The 22,929-nt window shown below is 46.9% G+C and overlaps 1 protein-coding gene across 6 annotated transcripts in view; it reads left to right on the top strand.

Moving 5' to 3' along the window:
* Positions 1–22,929, top strand: part of Smarca4 (SWI/SNF related, matrix associated, actin dependent regulator of chromatin, subfamily a, member 4) — a 91,481-nt gene that overhangs the window by 11,461 nt on the left and 57,091 nt on the right. For all 6 annotated transcript variants that reach the window (XM_021172074.2, XM_021172072.2, XM_021172073.2 and 3 more), the window contains exons 2-11: positions 8,225–8,474; positions 10,154–10,286; positions 10,918–11,322; positions 11,565–11,663; positions 12,720–12,978; positions 14,177–14,303; positions 14,765–14,938; positions 16,415–16,588; positions 17,894–18,061; positions 18,170–18,220. In XM_021172074.2, the coding sequence (XP_021027733.1) occupies positions 8,253–8,474; positions 10,154–10,286; positions 10,918–11,322; positions 11,565–11,663; positions 12,720–12,978; positions 14,177–14,303; positions 14,765–14,938; positions 16,415–16,588; positions 17,894–18,061; positions 18,170–18,220 (1,812 nt within the window). In that variant the 5' untranslated portion in view covers positions 8,225–8,252. The remainder of the gene's footprint in view (positions 1–8,224; positions 8,475–10,153; positions 10,287–10,917; positions 11,323–11,564; positions 11,664–12,719; positions 12,979–14,176; positions 14,304–14,764; positions 14,939–16,414; positions 16,589–17,893; positions 18,062–18,169; positions 18,221–22,929) is intronic.

Genomic DNA, 22,929 nt, shown 5'->3' on the forward strand with positions numbered 1-22,929 from the left:
TCTGTATAGCCCTGACTGTCCTGGAACTCACTCTGTAGACCAGGCTGGCCTCGAACTCAGAAATTTGCCTGCCTCTGCCTCCCGAGTGCTGGGATTAAAGGCGTGTGCCACCTCGCCTGGCCAGTGCTGAGATATTAAATAGTTTTCAAGTGAATGAAAATAGAAAGGATGCAAGATCCCAGATACCATACACAATTTCCTCCCTCCCTTCCTCCCTTCTTCCCTTCCCTTCCGTTCTTTCGACAGGGTTTCCAAGTTTCTTTGTGTAGCCCTAGCTGTCCTAGAACTAGCTCTGTAGACATGCTGGTCACAAACTCAGTTTGTCTCTGGGTCTATCTCTGCCTGTGCTGAGATTAAAAGTATGCTTCACCACCACTCAGCACTATACACATTTTTTTTCCTTTTGTTTGTTTATTTGTTTATTTATTTATTACATGTACAGTGTTCTGCCTGCATGTATGCCTGCAGGCCAGAAGAGGGCACCAGATCTCATTATGGATGGTTGTGAGCCACTGTGTACTTTCTGGGAATTGAACTCAAGACCACTGGAAGAACAGCCAATGCTCTTAACTTCTGAGCCATCTCTCCAGCCCTCCATACACAATTTCTAAGTCTAATTTTGTGTGTGTGTGTGTGTGTGTGATTAACTTAATTAAATTTTCTGTATTGAGTTTTTGCTTATGTATGCAAGTGCCCTGGAGGCCAGAAGAGGATATTGGATCCCATGGCGCTAGGGTTACAGGTAGCCCACAGGTGCTGGGAATCTAATTCAGGTCCTCTGCAAGAGCAGCAAGTGGTTTTTGTTTTTGTTTTTTTAATTTATTTTTGTGCTCTTTGCTCACATTATTTTTATAGTTTTGTTTATATCTTTTGGGTCTGGACACTTCTGACCAAACAACAATATCACTTATTTTTCTTTTTTTTTTAATTTACAGCAAGAGTACTTAGTCATTGAGCTATCTTCTCCAGCCCCTTATCTTGTCTCACTGAACCTAGAGTATGCCTATTCTCTCATTTAGGTTGGCTTGTGAGCCCCAAGGTCTTCCTGTCACCTCCCTAAGTGCTGGGATTAGGCTCATGCAACGGTCACCTGGCTTTTTCTTTCTTTCGTTCTTTCTTTCTTTCTTTCTTTCTTTCTTTCTTTCTTTCTTTCTTTCTTTTTTTTGGCACCATGTGTTGTGTGGTGGCCCAGAGGTGGCAATGAACATCTTCCTTAATTTCTGTCTACCGTGTATTTTGAGCTTTTGAAACCAGTCTCTAGCCCCTTGCTGTGGTGGGCACAAGCAGTTAGTATTTACATGGTGCTGGCACTCAGCCATGGTGCTTTTCAGAGGAGGAGCTTCGCGCACTGAACCCCTTTCCAGCCCCTGTTGTTTGTTAGTGCAGCTGGCCCCTCCATGCACTCTTTCTGTCCCTGTGCAGAGTTCCCTTGTTCTTTCCCAGTGTTAGGTAGGCTGCTTGGCTGATGGTGGCTCTGCACACTTTCTGCCTTTTCTGCAGCCTGATGTTTCAGAGGCAGCAGCTAGAGGAGCAAGTGCTGTTTTCTTTTTAGGTCGATTTTATTTGTATGTGTATGCATGTGTCACATGTGCAGGTACCCAAGGAAGCCAGGAGGGTGTCAGAGGTCCTGGAACAGGAGTTGTATAACAGGGTTTGTATGCGTTGGGAACTGAACTCTGGCTTCCTTGAAGAGCTCCAGCCCCCAAGTGATCTTCAAGAGCGGTTTGTTTGTTTGTTTGTTTGTTTGTTTGTTTTCGAGATGGTTTCTCTGTGTAGCCCTGGCTGTCCTGGAACTCACTCTGTAGACCAGGCTGACCTCGAACTCAGAAATCCTCCTGCTTCTGCCTCCCAAGTGCTGGGATTAAAGGCATGCGCCACCACACCCAGCACCTCTTGTATTTTATGTGGTGGTTTAAATGGTCGTGGTTCTCATAACCTCAAGTATTTGAGCCCCAGTTAGTGCTGTCTGGGAGGGCGTAGGAGACACAGCCTTGCTAGAGAAAGTAGCTCAGGTAGGTAGGGATTTAAGAGTGTCTATATAGCCTTACTCTACTTTTTCTTCTTTTTACTTGTGACTGAGGATAGAACCTCACAGCTGCGTGCCACTTGCTGCCATACTTCCACACAGACATGATGGACTCTTAGTCCTTTAGAACCATAAACTGGAGCCGGGTGTGGTGGCGCACGCCTTTAATCCCAGCACTCGGGAGGCAGAGGCAGGCGGATTTCTGAGTTCAAGGCCAGCCTGGTCTACAAAGTGAGTGCCAGGACGGCCAGGGCTACACAGAGAAACCCTGTCTCGAAAAACCAAAAAAAAAAAAAAAAAAAAAAAAAAGGCCTGTGATAACAGGTCTGGTCCTCAAAGGGTGATATTAACCTGGGTGCTGGGACACCCGAGTAACTCTGTCAATGGGAAGTTAAGGGCAGCAGAATCTAGAGTTCCAGCCTGGGCTACACAATAGGATAATTTCTTAAAAAACAAAGTAAAGTCAGTTCAGGAGTATTGTTGAGCAGAGGCTAGAGCAGTCAAATGCCCTTGCTTTCAGCTCATTGACAGAGAAGAAGTTGGCTTGTACTGGGTTTGGGGTTGTTGGAGATGATGAACCAGAGTTTCTGGTGCTGCTGCAGGTTTGACTCAGCTTACCTTGCTCCTCTAGCTACCCGGGAAGTGGAGGATCCCATAGGATTAATGCTTTCTTCAGGTAGCAGGCACCTATAGTTTTGTTTAGTTGACCTAGGCTTCTAGTCATCAGGAATGTTTTCTTTTTTTAATTGAGACAGGGTTTCTTTGTGTAGCCCTGACTATCCTAGAACTAGCTCTGTAGACCAGGCTGACCTTGAAATCAGATCTACCTGCCAGCCTCCCACCCACATACTTTGCTTTTTCTTCTCATTAGCCTAAGAACTGAATGGAAACAGTTTAGACTTGAAATAAAAATGTGTTTTGTCTGCATGGTGTATCTGCGCACCACTTTTGTTACTGGTACCTGTGTGTGGAGGCCAGAAGATAGATATTGGCTCGTCTAGACCTGGAGTTAGAGACAGTTGTTCCCTGCCTTGTGCCTCTGCTCCTGCTCTTCCTCCTGAGCCATCTCTCCAGCCCCAGGAACAGTTTGGACTTTTAATCTGCTATCTAGAAAACTGCTTCCTCCCTTCAGATGAAAAATTTTACTACATTTTTGTTTTGTTTTTCTTTTTTGAACACAGTTTTTCCAGGCTAATATCAAATTGGCTGGGAACCTTGAGACCTCCTGATCTTTATTTATTCTCGGGGTCTCCCCCGGGCAATGAGGCTTGTTTTGGCTGAAGGATTTGTCTTTGTCTCCCAGTCCTGGGATTACAGACATACACAACCATGCCTAGCTTTGTACATGGGTGCTGGGGAGTTGAACTCAGCACTCCATGCTTGTAGAGCCAGTGGGGTTTTTTGTTTGTTTTTGAGAGAAAGTCTCACTGTGTAGCCCTGGCTGGCCTAGCAGTGTTTCATGTTCCCGTTTTGAAGACTTAATTGATAAAATCAGCCATAGAGAAATAAACTGTAGAAAAGCTGGCCTATTAAGTGCTGAGAAGGGTGCTCCAGGAGGCCTAGGCAGCTTCTTGGCCTCGGCACCCCGAGGAACCACCAACCCCTTCCCCCACCCCAGTGGTCAACCCTTGGACCTGTGATAGGCCTGCACCACCATACCCTGATCTGATTTCTCTGCCTGAGATAGAGTTTTCTTCAACCAAATGAAGGCAAGGTTTGGGATCACAAATGACTTTTGATTTCTCTTTTCTCTTTCTGTATCTCTTATCATCAGGAAAGGTAATTTAGCTGGAAGGGAATTGTACCTCAGACCCTGTCTCAAGCTACAGAGTTATAATGCTTTTGGACTGAGTAGCTACAAAGAAATGACTTTCCCACGGTTTAACTTTTTTTGTTGTTGTTAAATATACATGTGTTTGTAGTATGTATATGTGTGAGCTATCTCATGAGCCCTCACAGTTCTTTTTATGGTTTTTCACAAGGGCATGTATGTGCATGTGGAGGCCAGTGGGTAATCTTGGCTGTTGACCTTTGAGAGACGGTCTTTTATTGTTCTGGGGAAAACCTAAGACTTCATGTATGCTATTCATGTGCTGTTCCACTCAATTACACCGGGCCCTGAGTGAGTGAGTTAGTTTCTTTCTACTATAGGATGGGTATCATGGCTCATGATTTTAATCCAGGTGACTCTCTGAAATTCCAGGCTGGTCTGATCTATATAGTAAGACCTTGTCTTAAAAAAATTACAGGGAGCTGGTTTGATGGCTCACTGGGTAAGAGCACTCGACTGCTCTTCTGAAGGTCCGGAGTTCAAATCCCAGCAACCACATGGTGGCTCACAACCATCCATAACGAGATCTGACTCCCTCTTCTTGAGTGTCTGAAGAAAGCTACAGTGTACTTGCATATAATAAAAAAATTACAAAAAAACCCATTTGTGTAACAAAAAAACCCAATGTGTGTGTGTATGTGTTTATACATATATAAATACATATATATTTATTTTTTTCTTTTTCATTGTCTGTGTGTGTATACACTTAAGTTGAATGCCAGTGGAAGTCACAAGAGGATATCAGATTCTCTAGAGCTGGAATTACAGACACACACTAAAAGAAGAAAGTTCCCAGTGTGGGTGCTGGGAACTAAACTCAGATCTTAGAGAAGAGCAGCAAACACTTTTACACTTTTCTTTTCTTTTCTCTTCTTTCTTTTTTTTTTTTTTTTTTTTTTTTTTTTTTTTTTTTTTTTTTTTTTTTTTTTTTTTTTTTTTTGGTTTTTCAAGACAGGGTTTCTCTGTGTAGCCCTGGCTGTCCTGGAACTCACTTTGTAGACCAGGCTGGCCTTGAACTCAGAAATCCGCCTGCCTCTGCCTCCCAAGTGCTGGGATTAAAGGCGTGCGCCACCACGCCCGGCTTTTTCTTCTTTTTTTTTTTTTTTCTTTTTTTTTTTTTGTGTACCTTTGGCTGTCCTGGAACCTTCTATGTAGACCAGGCTGAATATTGTTGTTGTTGTTTTCATTTTCTTTTGTTGTTGTTTGTTTTTCAAGGCAGGGTTTCTCTGTGTAGCCCTGGCTGTCCTGGAACTCACTCTGTAGACCAGGCTGGCCTCGAACTCAGAAATCCACCTGCCTCTGCCTCCCAAGTGCTGGGATTAAAGGTGTGAGCCACCATTGCCTGGTGACCAGGCTGATCTTGAGCTCACAGAGATCCATCTGCCTGTGCCAGCTGAGTGCTGAGAATAAAGATGTGAGCTACCACACCCACTTGAGCAGCAAACATTCATAGCTGCTGAGCCATTTCTTCAGCCCTCTATATTCTATTTTTATTTTTGTGAGTGTTTTTGCATTTATATACTTTGTATGTAGACCCTGTCTCAAATGTGAGACGCCCAAGATTATATCCTCTGGCCTCCACACACAACATTAATGCCTTTATTTGAGTATGTGCTAGTCCCCAGGCTTGTGTATTGTTGTGGCACACATCTGGAAGAAGACAGACTATAAAATTGGGTTCTCTTCTTTTACCGTGTGGATCCTGGAATTTGAATTCAGATTAGGCTTGGTAGCAAGTGCCTTTACCTGCCGAATCATTTTGCCAGTTCCCTCACCCTAACCCTCATTTTTGAGATCGGCTTTTGCTGTAGCTCTCTGTGTCCAGTATCCTGAATAATGGAATTTCAGGTGTGTGTTACCATGCCTAGCCCTGAATTTGTCTTTTAAATATTAATACATTTATTTATTCTTTTAGTGTGAGTCTGTCTGTGTGTGCGAACGAGTGTATATGTTTGTGTGTGCATGTAGAGGTGAGGCTGGTGTTTTCCTTAGTTATTCTTCACCTTATTATTTGAAGCAGAGTCTCTTAATGGACCTGGAGCGTGTGATCCGCTAGATTGACCAGCCGTCAGGTCCCTAGGTTCTTACTCCTATTGCAAGGGTTGTAGATGGGCACTGTTGTGTTTAGCTTTTACAAGAGTACTGACGATCAAAACTTGGGTTCCTATGCTTAGATGACAGGTATTTTAACCAGTAAACTGCTCCCAGCCCCAAATTTTAACGTTATCTTCATGTCATGGCCTTCTCTGGAAAGGCTGTTGTCCTTTGCTAAGAGATGACTTCTATTGAATTTATGGAGTAGTTTCATGTTGTTTGAGTCTTGGTCTTTCTCTTTCCTTGTTAAATAGGAAGGTCAGACTAACACCCTGCCCCTCAGCGTTTTGTATTGTGATCAGGACGATGGCCTGGAAAAGTGTCAGCCTTGTCCATGGCCTCACCCTCTGAGAGTACACTCTGATCCAATTGATCATCGATTGAGCTTTCTCTCCTTTCTTTCTCTTTCCTTGTTTTGTTTTGTTTTGTTTACTTGTTTAGTTGTGAGATGAGGACTTTATGTCGTCCTGGCTGTTCCGAAACTCTCTATGTAGACCAATCGCTTTGAACTCACATCTGCCTGTTTGCCTTCGGAGTGTTAGAATTAAGGGTAGGAGCGACTGTACCAGACTTGTTTTTGAGATACCTGGTGTTCACTATGTAGTCAAGGTTGACCTTGAACTTCTGGTACCTTGCTTCCTTAATCTCTCTGCTCCCCATTAGAATCTTTTAATGGGCTCATAAAGCCTTACCATCCGTTGGCTCCTGGTTTTTCTGTGCTTCCTAAGGTGATCTCTAGAGTGATGAACTCGATAGGCTTTCAGGGACTTTGATAGCTGTTTAGCCGTCATTTAACTTGTCTTCTTTGGCTGTAGGTTGGTGCTTCAGTGAATCAAGGCCTGAATTCTTGTATGTGGGCAGGATTTTTCTTTTTCTTTGTTTCTTCTTGCCCTCATTCTTTTTTGTTTTTTTAAAAATATTTATTTATTATATTTATATGAGTACACTATAGATGTTTTCAGACATACCAGATTCTATTACAGATAGTTGTGAGCCACCGTGTGGTTGCTGGGAATCCAGAACCTCTAGAAGAGCACTCAGTGCTCTTAACCACTGAGCCATCTCTCCAGTCCTCCTTTTTGTTTTTGTTGTTCTTTTTGTTCTTGTTGTTTTGTTCGTTGTTTGAGACAGGGTCACCATGGTACCCTGGCTGGTCTGGAAGTAAGTCTGTGTAGATCAGGTGGTTTTATACTCAGAGATCCACCTACCTCTGCCTCCACTGCTGGGGTTAAAAGCGTGTGGCACCATGCCTGGACTCAGTTTCTTTAACTGACAAGGTCAGTTAGGATCTGCTCCTCAAGGGTCATGGGCCCTGAGGAGAGAGAACCTCTGGCTCCTCCAGCATACCTTTTGTTGTTGTTTTTTTTTTGTTTGTTTTTTAGTTTTTTGAGACAGGGTTTCTTTGTGTAGCCCTGGCTGTCCTTGAACTCACTTTGTAGACCAGGCTGGCCTTGAACTCAGAAATCTGCCTGCCTCTGCCTCCCAAGTGCTGGGACTAAAGGCGTGGCCCGGCTTTCCAGCCTTCCTTTTACCAGTTGTTTATCTCTATAAGGACAAGTTAAAGACCTTGACTGTGGCTTTGCTTGGAAGTTTTCCCTCCATGTTGATCTACTTCTTTGTGGACTGGACGCTGATTAGCACTCACTGATTGTTTTTGTGTGTCTGTCTGACTGCCTGTAAGTCTGTCTCCATGACCTTCTTGAACAAGAGAACAGATGACTCCACAGTTAAAGGATAATTTGAGAGTTGCCCCACAGTCTCCTGGGGACCTAGTTGATCTTGGAGGTAATGGAGGACATTGTCCCACTGACCACATCAGTGTAGCTTCCTAGAGTGATTATTGGTCAGTTTCCCCATTCTGTCACTTTAACTTCCATGTGATACTTAGATAAGGCTGGACAATACGCAGAAGTAATTTCGTGGTAGTGGTGGGGAGTGAGACAGGATCTCCCTATGCAGTCCTGGCTGGCCTGGAACTAGTATATAGACCAGGATGAATGCAAATTAAGAGATCCTCTGCCTCCCTATTTCTGGGGTCATGGACATGCACCATCATTCCCTGCTTTCTGAGCTGATTTCTTTTCTTGAGATAACATTGTTCTTCCCAAAAAAGAATAAAAGAAAGGTTTGGAATAAGGTTTGGTATCAGGCCTACAAGATGGGGCACAGTGGTCTGGGTGAAACTGACTGACCTTTGGGCCCTTCTTTGCTGTTCTTGACATAACTGAACCCATGTCCCAGATTCTAGGATGACCAGAATTTCTTTCCAACAGGAGACCAGTGCCTGTAGCTCCGGTAAAGATGTCTACTCCAGACCCACCCTTGGGTGGGACTCCTCGGCCTGGTCCTTCCCCAGGCCCTGGTCCTTCACCTGGTGCAATGCTGGGTCCAAGCCCTGGCCCCTCACCAGGTTCTGCCCACAGCATGATGGGGCCAAGCCCAGGACCTCCTTCAGCAGGACATCCCATGCCCACCCAGGGGCCTGGAGGGTACCCCCAGGACAACATGCATCAGATGCACAAGGTAGGCATCCTGTGATCTCAGTCCTGTACTTAGTTCCTGAGACTTGCCTTGGTGTCTCATACAAAGCTGCCAGAGCCTCCGGACATTAGAGGAGAGAGGTCTGTGGAGGTGACTTGGCTTAGTTCAGGGTCCTACCCTAAGGTGTGCTTCTTTGAACAAAGGAATCAGGCTGTTGTCCTGAGCCCGGAGGCTGAGCAGCCATTTCACTGTACATTTCCCATTCTCCCTGTGCTTTCTTTTGTTATAAGGAATTCCCAGAGTCCTCTAAGGACGATCCTCTGGCTGCACTGTTGGCCTTCATACTTGAAGCAGTGGGGAGTATTGAGTCTGCTTCTGAGCGTGTGCCCCAGACTGCCATCTTCCTTTGGTAAATGTGTCAGCATTGCTTTTGCAAGCAAGGCTGCCAAGCAGCAATCCTGTCCTTAGGCCTTGGTGTTCCTCTTAGGACTGGCAGAGTATAATGTCAGCATTTGTCTGGGGTGACCCACAGAGGCTGGGGTGTAAGAAGACATTGGAGGCTGCAGGAGGGTTCACCATAGTGGCATTGCCAGTTGCTCCTCTTCCCTGCAGGGTTGTCCTGTGTTTGCTTCCTACCCCTGCAGGCTTCCAAGTATAGGTTGGGTTCCCTATCCACAAATGAGGAAGGCCCCCACATGCCTGTCTCATTCCTCGGCCTGGCTTGTCCTTGTACTCTGCTTCCAGACATCTCCATCTGGCTCCCCAGTTCTGGACGGTTGTGTCATCTTAGTAGAGTACTTATCTTACTCTTTCCCCTGTGAAGGAAGCTCTGGGTCCCATGTGTGGTTTACAGGGCCCTCAATGTCCGGTAAGCTGCATCTCCTAGCGTTGCTCACACTTTCTACTGCCTCTGACAGGTGCCCGTTGGACACCTACCATGTATCTAGAAATCTGTGTATTGGAGTCCTGGCTGACAACACCTCAGCCTGCACAAAGCGGTGGCCCCACAGGAAGCTGACCCCATATCCCTGTCTCAGCTTCCTGTGTTACAGCTATACCGAGTGTGGCTTTGGTATCACTCTGCTTCATCACATGCTGGCCTGTGAGTTTTTGCAAAGCAGAATGCTCGATAACCAGTCTTAGTTCACAGAAGGGTCTGAGGCAATTTCTCTCAACAGCCACTCTAGTTATTGCCCTGGGAGGCATAGCTACTCCCAACGGTGCCATGTGTCACCTTCCCTCCACATGCCAGCATCCTGCTAACATTGTCCTGTCTCAGTGGTGGGACCGTTGTGTGATAGCCTTTCCTAACCTGGCAGCAGCTGAGGCCTTGAGGACAGTGGGGACATCTCACTCTTGTCCAGTCTTTATATGCAGCAGACCTTTTTACATGTCTGCTTGATTTATGGGCTCCAAGGGTGAGGGCTTCAGCCCTAGGTTTGCAGCGAGTCTCCTTGGCATAAAGTGCAAGGGACCAGGACATCTTTCTTTGTGGTCCTCACTGGCTTGAAAGACAGCTCCACGTCTTCACTGTCTAAGTGATCCGCTTTTCCCGTAGCTTGACTTTGTGTCTGCCTGACACCCAGGTGTGGTGAGGGTGCTCAGAGCTAGTAGCCCTCTGCACCCTTTGTGTGGTTGTCTTTCTCAGCTCTGCTTCTTCCTGAGCTTCCCAGCCGCCTCTTGCTGTCCTTGGCTGACCTGTGTCCTTGTACATCTCACAGCCTATGGAGTCCATGCACGAGAAGGGCATGCCTGATGACCCACGATACAACCAGATGAAAGGGATGGGCATGCGGTCGGGGGCCCACACAGGCATGGCACCTCCACCTAGTCCAATGGACCAGCATTCTCAAGGTACAGTCTGGGTCATTATTTTGTTTCATGTTCATGTGCCTGCTTTCCTCTGCAGATTTCAAGGGCAGGTAGTACATCTGGGCTGTGGGGCGCCTCCCTGTGAGGTGTGGCGTGTGCTCTGATAGTCAGTCTTCTTTCCTTGGAGCAGCCTCAAATACTGAACAGGTGGGACAGAGCTTAGCATGGTAGAGCCTGGAGGCAAGCAATTCCAGTTGTGCCTTAGGACACTGTTTGTTTTAGGCAAGTTGGCTTTTCTACATGGGGATGATTGATATTGTAGATGACTTGTTGAATCCTCCCTGTCACCAGGGTCAGTAAGTAAGTCACTGGGTCCTGGGGTTCACAGGAATAACAATGGAGAAGCCAGAGAGCGGGCTTGATGGAGCCTGGTTTGCAGTTTTCAACTTTTGCATTGATTATCTGTATCCCACTGAAATGTACCCAAACTCATGACCACATTAGCTGCTGGGCTGCGGCTGTGACTCAGCTGCCTCCCTCTGGGTGCTTCTTGTTTGACTCAGGAGAATGATGTTGCCCAGTTACCTCTCCGGGGATGCCAGGTGGGGTGGATGTGATCTAGCAGTCGTAGATGCTGCTGCTGAGTGACCACTGAACTAGTCTTTCCCTGCAGGTTACCCCTCACCCCTCGGCGGCTCTGAACATGCTTCCAGTCCTGTCCCAGCCAGTGGCCCATCTTCAGGCCCCCAGATGTCCTCTGGGCCAGGAGGGGCCCCACTAGATGGTTCTGATCCCCAGGCCTTGGGACAGCAAAACAGAGGCCCAACCCCATTTAACCAGAACCAGCTGCATCAACTCAGAGCTCAGATAATGGCCTACAAGATGTTGGCCAGGGGCCAGCCATTGCCCGACCACCTGCAGATGGCCGTGCAAGGCAAGCGGCCGATGCCTGGAATGCAGCAGCAGATGCCAACACTACCTCCACCCTCAGTGTCCGCCACAGGACCCGGACCCGGCCCTGGCCCTGGCCCTGGCCCTGGCCCAGGACCAGCCCCTCCAAATTACAGTAGACCCCATGGTAAGACCTGCATCCCTGCCCCTGGAGTGGGGAGAATGCTCAATGTGGATGATAATGACAGGCAACCCTGACTCCCAGCTAGTGGTACCTAGGAATGCGGTGATGGTTGGGGTTAGTCTAGATAAATGCCAGTTATCCATCTCTTACTGTGGTGGGTGGGTATGCTCCCTGAGCTGATATGAGCATAGGCCAGCAGGCTTGAACACAGTTGCATTTATGGTGCTTACTTTCCTTCAATGTAGGTATGGGAGGGCCCAACATGCCTCCCCCAGGACCCTCAGGTGTGCCCCCCGGGATGCCTGGTCAGCCGCCTGGAGGGCCTCCCAAACCATGGCCTGAAGGTAAGTTTCTTTTCTGTTGGTGACATGCCTTACCTCTTGTCATAAACCTGAGCTTTGCAGGATTCCAGATATTAGGCTACAGTTTTCACCCCAGAAACCTTGTTTTCTGTGGACCTCTCTAGGGGTTCAACTGGGGTTTGTAGGGTACTTCTTATCTTCCTTGTCTTGTGTGTAGGGATTGTTCTGCAGTCTCCTGCAGGGGATGTGTCTACTAGGGGCTCAACGAGATAACTGGTTATAGCTGTGACCACAGACAAGCTTACTCAGAATAAGGGGCTTCTGAGCTTGGGGGAGGGGGTGTCCAGTATGATATCCTTTTCTCTAGAGAACACCCCCAGTGGAGATAGATAGAGGACAAAATAGTTCAGTATCCTGCCAACTTTGCCAACTTTGCTAACTGCGTGTTGTCTTGGTCTTGTCCTTTCAGAGGTAACTCTGGAAAGTTTAGTTGGATATTTCAAGGTCTTCATTTGGGTTGGAACAGTGGTCCTTGACTGTCTTCTTGGGGTCTGAGGTGGATCATTGTGTATTGAAATCTGGTTTGTTTGGATGTAAACTAGAGTCATTCTCTCCATCTGAGAGGGAAGCTACCCAAGACCCTCAGTAGATACCTGACATGCAGAAGGCAGCAAACCCTATGTATCCCATTTTGTTTTCTTTATACACACTGTTTATCAAACAGAGTAACAAGAACTAATGATAAAACACATTGGCCAAGACAGTGTGCACGGAGCTGCTGTGAGGAAGCAGTTAAAAATTCCAGCAGTACCTGTAATTTTTCCTTCAATATTTTTAGACTGCCATTGACCAAGGGTAATTGAAATGGCAGAGATGAAGCTGCTAAAGGGGAGGGGTGAGCTTCTGTAGAGGAAAGACAGGTCCGCTGTCGCTGTGAAGCCAGGCACAGAGAAAGCAAACACTGGGTGGTTAAGTTGGAGCTATGGGAGAGGTGAGCTGGAGTGTAGGAGTGTGTAGGTTCTGGCCTAGGTGAGAGGTGGCTGGAAGGGCAGTCCTGGGGTTCAGAGGTCAAGCAGCACACTCCTCTTGCCTCTCCAGGACCCATGGCCAATGCTGCTGCCCCCACAAGCACCCCACAGAAGCTGATTCCCCCGCAACCAACAGGCCGCCCTTCACCTGCACCTCCTGCTGTCCCGCCTGCTGCCTCACCTGTAATGCCACCACAAACACAGTCCCCAGGGCAGCCAGCCCAGCCTGCTCCATTGGTGCCACTGCACCAGAAGCAGAGCCGAATCACCCCCATCCAGAAGCCCCGAGGCCTCGACCCTGTGGAGATCCTACAGGAGCGGGAGTACAGGTGAGCACCCTAGTGCTACACTGCCAGTGTTGATTGCCAGGTACAAGGGAATGCTGCAGCATGTCTTCTGGCCACCAAGTGAGGTGATGGCCACCTCTGTGGTGCCTGGCCCCACTCCCTTTCTGCCTTGCACTTGTGCTTTGGCATTGCTGCTTTGCCCTGCCTAATGGGACTGTGAGCCACAAGAGAACAGGCAACTTTTTTGGCCTATTCATTGCGAAGACTCCATATGAGAAACTGCCTTGGCACACATTAGGTGTTTGATCAATAACTATAAGAAGAGAAGAGTAGGGAATTTTTTCCACATAGGGTTACTGGGAGGATTAACCTGTAGACCAAACATTGATGCCCATGGACTTTGCAGATTTCCACAGCCCTGTTTCTCATGCTGAGGCTGGGCTTCCTAATGCCACAGGCCAACTCTCATTGCCCATATGGGATTAGATTCTAGCTAAGTCACTGTTTTAGTTTGCTTTTCTATTACTGTGATAAAACAGCAAAGTAACTTAGAGAGGAAAGGGTTTACTTCGCCATAGATTTCCAGGTAACAGTCCATTACTGCGGGAAGTAACTCAGTCAGGACTGAAGCAGACACTGGAAGCACACTGCTTACTGTCTTGTTGTCCAGCTCATGCTCAGCCAGCTTTCTTAGATAGTTCAGACCTACCTTCCTAAGAATCACGCTGCTAGGGCAGGGCATGGTGGCATATGCCTTTGATCCCAGTTCTCAGGAAGCAGAGGCAGGTGAATCTTCATGAGTTTGAGGCCAGCCTGGTCTTCTAAGCAAGTTCCAGGACAGCCAGGGCTACACAGAGAAATCCTGTCTCAAAAAAATTTTTTTTCATGCTTGCACAGTGGGCTGGTCATCTGATCAAGGCAGTTTTGCAGCTGAGGTTCCCTCTTTCCAGATGACTCAGGGTAGTGTCATCTTGACAGTAAAAGCTAACAGGGGCAGTTGTCAAGTCTTGGGCTTGCTGTGGTCCCAGCAGGCCTGTTCCCAAGAGCACTCTGAGGCTGCTTGCCTCTCTTCTGTATGGTGTCTGGAGTCCTTTTTTGAAGAATCCCCTCTTACAGCTGTGCTGGGTCTGCCTCCTTTCAGGGATAGATTCTTTATAAACTCTAGCTTTAAAGATAGGAACCAGGTGACTTCTTGTAGACAAATAGTTCTCATCACCTTTCTTTCCCGATCTCTGCCCAGGCTTCAGGCTCGAATCGCACACAGAATTCAGGAACTTGAAAATCTCCCTGGGTCCCTGGCTGGGGACCTTCGAACCAAAGCAACCATCGAACTCAAGGCCCTTAGGTTGCTGAACTTCCAGAGGCAGGTGGGTCTGTGGGCCAGGCCTTTGTGTCAATGGGGATGCTGGGGTCCAAGAGTGCTTTGAGGATGTTATCTGGGATGCCTGCATGGTTGGGCCAGTCAGGACTCAGGAGACTTAGTTCACTGTCATGGCCCATGCTGTGGCAAGACTTGGCCTTGCATAGCCTGTGCATTCATGGGTATTGGCTCCTGAGGTTCCAGTTGGCAGCTGAAAGGCTGGGGGCCTGGTGAATCTCTTCCTGAGGGTACTGTGCTTTATGCATCCCCTCAAGAACTGAACGTGTGGGTGTGTAAAAGTCCTGCTCTCTGATGTTCTGTTCTCTGCTCCCCCGACCTGCTGCCTCCCAAGTGTCCTGTACATTCCAGGCAGTTTGTTGTAGGATCATCTGCCCAGCATGTGGTCATCTTTTGTGAGCATCTGTGCCCATCCTGCCTAATGCCAGTGTCTTACTCTCCACCCTAAAGCTGCGCCAGGAGGTGGTGGTGTGCATGCGAAGAGACACGGCCCTAGAGACAGCCCTCAATGCCAAGGCCTACAAGCGCAGCAAACGTCAGTCACTGCGGGAGGCCCGCATCACTGAGAAGCTGGAGAAGCAGCAGAAGATTGAACAGGAGCGCAAGCGCCGCCAGAAGCACCAGGTGCGTTGGCCTTGCGGGGTGTGCTCTGCTGAGTCTGCTGTGGCTTAAGCAGAGTTTTCTGGGCACAGCAGTGTGCCAGTACACAGACGGTAAGAGAAGAAGAGCAGTGATCATACCAGGCAGGCTCAAGAGGTGGGAGAAGGAGCCACCTCAGACAGGAGGGGCTCAGTGAGGTTTCCATGGGGAGGCAGAGCAGGAAGACTTGAGCAAGGGTGCCATGCTGAGGAGGGGCAGTGGCCCTGGAGCTGGAACATGCCCTATGTTTCATCTAGAAACGAGGATGGGGTAGCTGGCAAGTGAACCACAGGGAATGTTTGGGCTTTTGCTCTGAGCAAGGAGAAAGAAACCATAAGAGACTACGATTTTTACAAAGTCCATCAAGGAAATAAAAGTCTGTTGTCAGATAGGCTTGTTAATGAATCAGTCTGCTATACATTTGGGTTTTTTTTTGTTTATTTTTGTTAAGATTTGTTTAGAGTTACGCATTTTTTTTTTTTTACTTGCACATCACATGAATGTGTGGTACCCCAGGAGGTTGGAAGAGAACAGCATCATATTCCCTGGGATTGGAATTAAAGATGGCAGTCAGTGACTATGTAGAGCTGGGAATTGTAGCCATGTTCTCTGCAAGAGCAAAAAATGCTCTTAACCACTCAGGCACCTTCCAGCCTTGGTTTTGTTTGTTTGTTTTTGTTTTGTTTTGTCTTTTTCTGAAACAGAGTCTTGCTAAGTATCCTTGACTGTTGTGGTATTCTCTGTATAACCCAGACTGGCCCCAGACTCAGTAATCCTTGTACCTTAGCTTCCTGCAGGATAGGATTACAGGTAGCACTGTGCTGGGCTTGGTTGCTCATTTATAGTATATACATTTTAAAAACCATGATTGTTGATTCCAGATGTAGTGTAGTTATTCAGAGACTAAGGCAGAAATATAGGTTTAAGGGGAGTCTGAGCCCAAGATGTAGTTCATTGATAGAATACTTGCCCATCTCATACCATACGGTCATAGGTTCAATTTCTAGTTCCACACATAAGAAAATACAAAAAGTCAATGCTCAGTGTTAATCATGGCTAACATTTTGGTAGTTGTCATTTCATTTTCTTTGTGTGTGTATATATTAATGAGATGTTAAATACCGGAGCAGTTAGGATGACTCCGTAGGTAAAAGTTAACTGCCTTCCGTTTCATTGATCTATGATTCATCTGTGCAGTATTTCCCAGTTTCCTACAAATGTTGTCACTGTACCATTATTTGGGACACACCATAACGTCTCTGCTTTCTTGAGGCAGATTCTCACTTACTTAGCTCATGATGTCTTGGAACTGAGTGATCATCCTGCCTCTTACCTTCCAAGTCCCGGGAGGCACTACTGATGGGACCAGAGCTCTATATATACTAGGGAAGTGCTCCTTTGCCTTTAAACAAGCTATGGGTACAGTTTTGCCTCACAGCCCTCAACACTGTCTCTCTGCAGGAGTACCTCAACAGCATTCTGCAGCATGCCAAGGACTTCAGGGAGTATCACAGATCAGTCACAGGCAAACTCCAGAAACTCACCAAGGCTGTGGCCACCTACCATGCCAACACTGAGCGGGAGCAGAAGAAAGAAAATGAGCGCATTGAGAAGGAGCGAATGCGGAGGCTTATGGTACACACTAGCTTTCTTGCTGTTGATCCCTTGTGTGCTGGGTGTGGTGAGTGCTGGGCTGTTCACCCCAGGATTATACATAGATACTTCATGGTTTGGCTTAGAAGTGGAGCTGAAGGAAGAGCCACATGGATTTGGGAGGCAGAGGTCTGGGCCTTCGCCTTCATTCCTCTGGCTATAAGTGCAGGGCCTCATGAGAGCCACAGAAGGTACAGTGAAGACTCTGTCCAGATGATTCCCACTGTCATTTCATCACCATAGAGTTGCTGACTGGATGGATACTGTTACCGCCTCTGAGTTTGTCCCTAGCATGTATACTGGGGACACAGGAGGTAGCAGAATAATCCCTATCTTCATGGGGCTCATGTTTGCCCTTGAAGGAACAAAACAGGGCCAGGCGGTTGTCAGACTGACTTGGAGTAGAAGTTGTTAGTTAGGTGGCTTCATTGCACAAAGGGGAGAAGAAAGGGCCCAAAAAGGAGAGAAAGGCAAGGAAGCAGGACACCAAACGCAAGGTCTACAAGGCCCCCTCTGGGGCCTTAGAACCTCATGGTGCTGGACAGCAGGACACTGAGTCCAAGGGCTTGCATGGTTGGATCAGGTGGGGCCTTGCCAGCCATTGGGGGAACTGGATTACTGAAAGAGTGCCCAGAGAACATTTCGGGTGTGTAGTGGTTTTGTTTTCGTTGAGACAGGGTTTCAGTATAACCCTGGCTGACCTTTATATAAACCAGGCTGTGCTTAAACTCTTTAAGATTCACCTGCTGCTGCTGTTTCCCAAGGGCTGGGATTACAGGCATACATCATGATGCCCAGCTCCAGCTTCCATTTGTTTCTGAAAGGATATAAGGAATTCAAGGCGGAGAATTGAGATGGGCCCAGAACAGGTAGAAAGAAGAGGGTTGAGATTCTTGGTGATAGGGCCCAGATCAGGTACAAAGGTTGGGATTTATGATATGTTTTTTGGACAAAGAGTCTAAAATTCTCCTTGGTGTTTGTTTGTTGAGACAGGGTTTCTCTGTGTAGCCCTGGCTGTCCTGGAACTCACTCTGTAGACCAGGCTGCCCTCAAACTCACAGAGATCTGCCTCTTGAGTATTAGGATTAAAGGCCTGTGCCACTGCTGCCCTTATGGAACTCAACTTATGCCCTATGTGAGTGGCTCATGACAAGACCTGTATTGTCTGGCAGTGCCCTTGAGATTCAGCATGGGGTTGGGCGATGAGAAGAGTAGCATCATGAATGAGCTACAGTCCTCAGGTGTGCACCCCACAAGACTGTGTTTCACCCTGCCTTGGTTTTGTAGGCTGAAGATGAGGAGGGCTACCGCAAACTCATTGACCAGAAGAAGGACAAGCGCCTGGCCTACCTCTTGCAGCAGACAGATGAGTATGTGGCCAACCTCACAGAGCTGGTGCGGCAGCACAAAGCTGCCCAGGTTGCCAAGGAGAAGAAGAAGAAAAAGAAAAAGAAGGTTCGCTGGGCCTGACTAAGTACAGGCACCCCTTGAAATTGGTTTGGCTGTACGCTTAGTGGCTTGGGCCTGTAGTGTCAGGCTGATCGTGTCTCTCTTTATTTGCAGAAGGCAGAAAATGCTGAAGGACAGACACCTGCCATTGGACCAGATGGTGAGGTGAGAAATGGGCATTTCTTACAGAAGTGCTAGCTGGTCCTTTGATACGTGTTTCTTTCAGTTTCTTTAAAAATATTTTAAATGACATTTTTATGTAGTGGGGGCAGTGATGAAGGTTTTGTCTTTCCTTCTGGAATGGCATTCACATACATTTATCCACTAAGTCATTTTCCCAGCCCAGGGTTGAGCTTGAACTTCTGATTATCTTGCTTCTACCTCCCATATTGGACTCAGAAGTGTGGACACTATGCCAGGCTGCTTTCACTTAGTTGTTTGTTGTTTTTTTTTTTTTTTTTTTTTTCCCGAGACAGGACCTGTTTTTTGTTTGTTTGTTTTGTTTTTTTGGTTTTTCGAGACAGGGTTTCTCTGTATAGCCCTGGCTGTCCTGGCACTCACTTTGTAGACCAGGCTGGCCTCGAACTCAGAAATCCGCCTGCCTCTGCCTCCCGAGTCCTGGGATTAAAGGCGTGCGCCACCACGCCCGGCTTATCACAGGCCTTTAATCTCAACACATGGAGCAGCAGTAAGCAGATCTCAAATTAAGAGGCCAGCCCAGCCTGGTCTACATATTGAGACATTCAGGAAAGCAAAAGTAGCACAGGCCCTACCTCAAAAAGAAACAAACAAAACAAACAAACAAACAAAAAACAGATCAGCTTTCGAAGGTTTATTAGTTACTCATTGTTGTGATAAAACACCATGACTATAGACAAGAGACTATATTCCAGTTTATGGTTCTTTTTTTGTTTTGTTTTGTTTTGTTTTTGTTTTTTGAGACAGGGTTTCTCTGTATAGCCCTGGCTGTCCTGGAACTCATTTTGTAGACCAGGCTGGCCTCGAACTCAGAAATCCACCTGCCTCTGCCTCCCAGAGTGCTGGGATTAAAGGCGTGCGCCACCACGCCCGGCCATTGCAGGCATGTTTTGTTGTGCCCAGGTGATATGCTTATTTCTGACTCCCCTGTGTCTGTGTCTAAAGTCAGTAGTCTCACTTCTATCAGCCATCATGGATTTATAATTTGTTTAGTTCTAGAACCCACTGGACATCCGTTCTGAGTGTTCAGGATCCTTGTTGGAAGTCTCAGCTAGACCTCAACCTGTTTTCAGATCTGTGATTGGGAGTGGGTTTTCAGAGTTTGTCTTGACTTCTCTCCCCTTGTGCCTTCCTCCTGATTTCGACTCATGAGTTTAGTATGTCATTCCAGAAAGTCAGCAGGCTGTGTCTACTTTGAGAGGGGACGCTGTACACTTTTGAGTTCCTCAAGACTGGCAGTCTCATTCAGGGCACCTGTTGTGTGTGTGTCCGGGAAGTGGTACTGGCTGGCTATGGGTCAAACCCATCACCTTCTATGTAGTAGGCGCCTGTCTACTGGGTATTCCAGCACTCAGTGACAAAAGAAACAGCAGAAGGCAGATGTGGTGTCACCTGCCTGAGAATCTAGCACGTGAGGTCAAAAGTGAAATTTCACCCTAAGTTCAAGGGCAACTTGGGGGCCATATAGCAGTATCCTGTTTTACAAAAGACAATTATAAAAGTATAAAAAATTGTTCGAGAGGAACCTTGAAGTCCTTCCCAGATAGAAACCCTGCTTCACAACTAGGTTGTTGCCTCCTGCGTATTTGCTGTGCAGGCCCCAGGCTCTCTGCTAGTTCCTACCTGGCCTGGCATCTTTCCTAGTCAGATCACACACATGCTTATTGTTCTGTCCTCTGAGAAGTTGCTGCCCCCCACTTATTTGAAAGGCATGTGTTTGGTGGAAAAACTCAGAATACTCTGTAGGCAAGCACACTGCTGGGCCATGTAGACCTCATAGCCAGCAGTGTGATGAGCTGGGTTGGGAGGGGAGGGGAGGGGAGGAGAGAAGGCAGTTTGCCTCAACACGACTTCAGGAGTCCGACCTCAGTGGTTTATTATAGCACAGCACAGACTGGTGAAAGCTCTTCTGGGGATAATTTTTTTGTTTTTTGTTTGTTTGTTTGTTTGTTTGTTTGTTTTCGAGACAGGGTTTCTCTGTAGAGCCCTGGCTGTCCTGGAACTCACTTTGTAGACCAGGCTGGCCTCAAACTCAGAAATCCGCCTGCCTCTGCCTCCCGAGTGCTGGGCTTAAAGGCGTGCGCCACCACGCCCGGCTTCTTCTGGGGATAATTTAACTTAGTCCCATATGTACAACAAAGTACACTTAAGTCTCCCTGAGGACAGATCAGACTACATCAGTGACTGCATCAGAACTACTTGTAAGTTCATAAAGACAGGTTGTGTAGATTAACTGAGAACAATAAATCCATAAGGGTCTGGGGAGGGCCGGATGCAGGAAAACTCTGGTTGCACAGAGAGTGCAAAGATCACTAGGCTAGAAATTCCAGAGTGGCTGGCTCCAGCCTTCTGTGCCGACAAGGTTTTCCACTCCTACCCTTGAAGGGACAACTCTGTGTGATTCACACTCTAGTGGTTCTCAGCTTTCCTAAAGCTGTGACCCTTTAATAACCCATAAAATTATTTTTGTTGACTACATTTTAACTGTAATTTTGCAACTGTTTTTGAATTGTGGCGTAAATATCTCTGTTTTCCAATGCTCTTGGGCAGCCCTGTGAAGGGGTCGTTCGACCCCCCAGGTTGAGAACTGCTGTCATAGGCCTTGGTGCCTCCAACACACACACATTTGGATGCTTTTCATTCCTGGGTATTTGGACAAGCTCTTTATGAAGATGTAATAGAAGAACCTTTTGTTTCACTGTTAGCATGTTTGAACTGCTGATGTTAGGCTAATTTTAGGTCATTTGTTTCTTGAAGCTATTAGGAAAATGCCTCACTGAAGACCTCTATGTAATGTTCATTTTTGGATTCTTTTGTTTGGCTTTTCTGTTTCATGCATATATGTCTGTTGCAGGTGTGTGTACCTGTGTAGGCTAAATGGCAACTTTGAGTGGCATTCTGAGAAACCCTATCCACTTCCTTTGAGACAATGTTTTTTATTGACAGAACAGTTTGGCTGGAGTTTGGCCAGCAAGTCCCTGTTGACCCTCCTGTGTCTACCTTCGAGTGCTGACATTGCTAGTGGCCTGCCTGTTGTTGTGCATTCTTGGGCTCAAACTTATGTGCTTATGCTTGTGAAGCAAGCACTCTGCCATTAACTTCTGTTGAAGTTAGGTCTCATGTAGCCCAGGCTCACCTTGCAATCCCTATTTGCCTGAAGATGACCTTGAATATCTGATCTTCTTGTCTTCCACTCCAGCGTAATGGCAGCACAGGTGTGATGGACTACTGTACTGCTCTTCCCTTTTTTAATTTAAAAATTTCATTAACCAATTAGTCCTTTTGAGACAAGGTCTCATGGAGTAACCATGCCTTGCTTAGATGATACTCGGGCAGATAGATAGACTAAGCTGGCCTCAGTCTTACAGAAATCTGCCTGCTTCTGCCTCCTAGGCCATTATGCCTGACAAAACTTTTATTTTATTTAATTTTTTCTTAATATTTTGGAGTGTTTTGCCTGTGCATTATCTGTGTACCATGTGCATGCCTGGTTCTCCAGAGTCCAGAGAAGATGTCATGTCCATGGAATAATGGATGTTGCGGGCTGCCATGTGGGTGCTGGGAACTGAACCTGGGTTCTCTGTAAGAACAACAAGTACTCTTAACTTCTGAGCCATCTCTCTGGCCCCTGAGGGGCTTCTTGTTTGATTGTTTGCTTCTTTTTTGTGATGTATTTATTTAGTGTGCATTGTTGTTTTGCATGCATGTATGTTACGTTGTCAGATCCCTGGAACTAGAGTTGCAGACATTGGTAAACCGCCATATGGGTGCTGGGAATTGAAGAACAGCCAGTTCTTCTCTTAACCACTGAGCCATCTCTCCAGCCATCTCTCCCTCCACCTTTTTTTTTTTTTTTTTTTTTTTTAAAGGTAGGGTTTTTCTGTGTAGACTGAGCTATTCCAGAACTCTGTAGACCAGGCTGACTTCAAATTCACAGAGCTCCACCTGCCTCTGCCTCCCAACTACTGGAATTAGGGGCATATATCACTGTGCCTGACTGTTGCTTTTAATATAAGATTCTTGTTATATAGTCCAGGATGGCCTTGAACTTACTATATAGCCAAAGCTGGCCCCGAACTCACAGACTTCCTGCCTTCCTCAGCTCCTGAGTGCTAGGATGATAGGCATGCCCCATGCCCAAGTCCACTGCATGAACTTTGACATGCAGGTTGACCTTTTTATCCAAGTCCTTTCAGTGTCTGTTGCCCTGTCCTCTGTTATGAGTATATTGTGCCCTATATAGTTGATGCTTTGCTCAGCTCAGGCTGCAGTAGCCAAAACTACTGACTGGGGACATGAACAGCATTCTGTACACTTCGAGAGATAGAAACAGCAAAATTAAGGTGCCCTCATGGTATGTTCTTGGGAGAGGACTCTCTTCCTGAATCTTGGAGCCATCCCACATGGTGTCTGTATACTCAGGGCAGGGAAAAGGAGAAAGCATGAAAAGTCATTGTCTCCTTTCCCTAGCTTCTAGGTTTCTGCCAGAAATGGAAGCTGGAGCTTCGCACACTCTTAAGCACATGCTGTACAGCTGAGCTAAGCTCACCCACAGACATCAGCAGTCTTGCTTCCATTGTGGCCCCAGGGGACTGTTTTCCTGTTCTCTGAGGCAAGTGCTTCCTCCTAAGCATTCTAGGAAGACAGCAGTGGCTGACTTGTGTCTTAGGCTGGCC

The sequence above is a fragment of the Mus caroli genome, chromosome 9, assembly GCF_900094665.2.
Source record: "Mus caroli chromosome 9, CAROLI_EIJ_v1.1, whole genome shotgun sequence".
NCBI classification, from domain to species: Eukaryota; Metazoa; Chordata; class Mammalia; order Rodentia; family Muridae; genus Mus; species Mus caroli.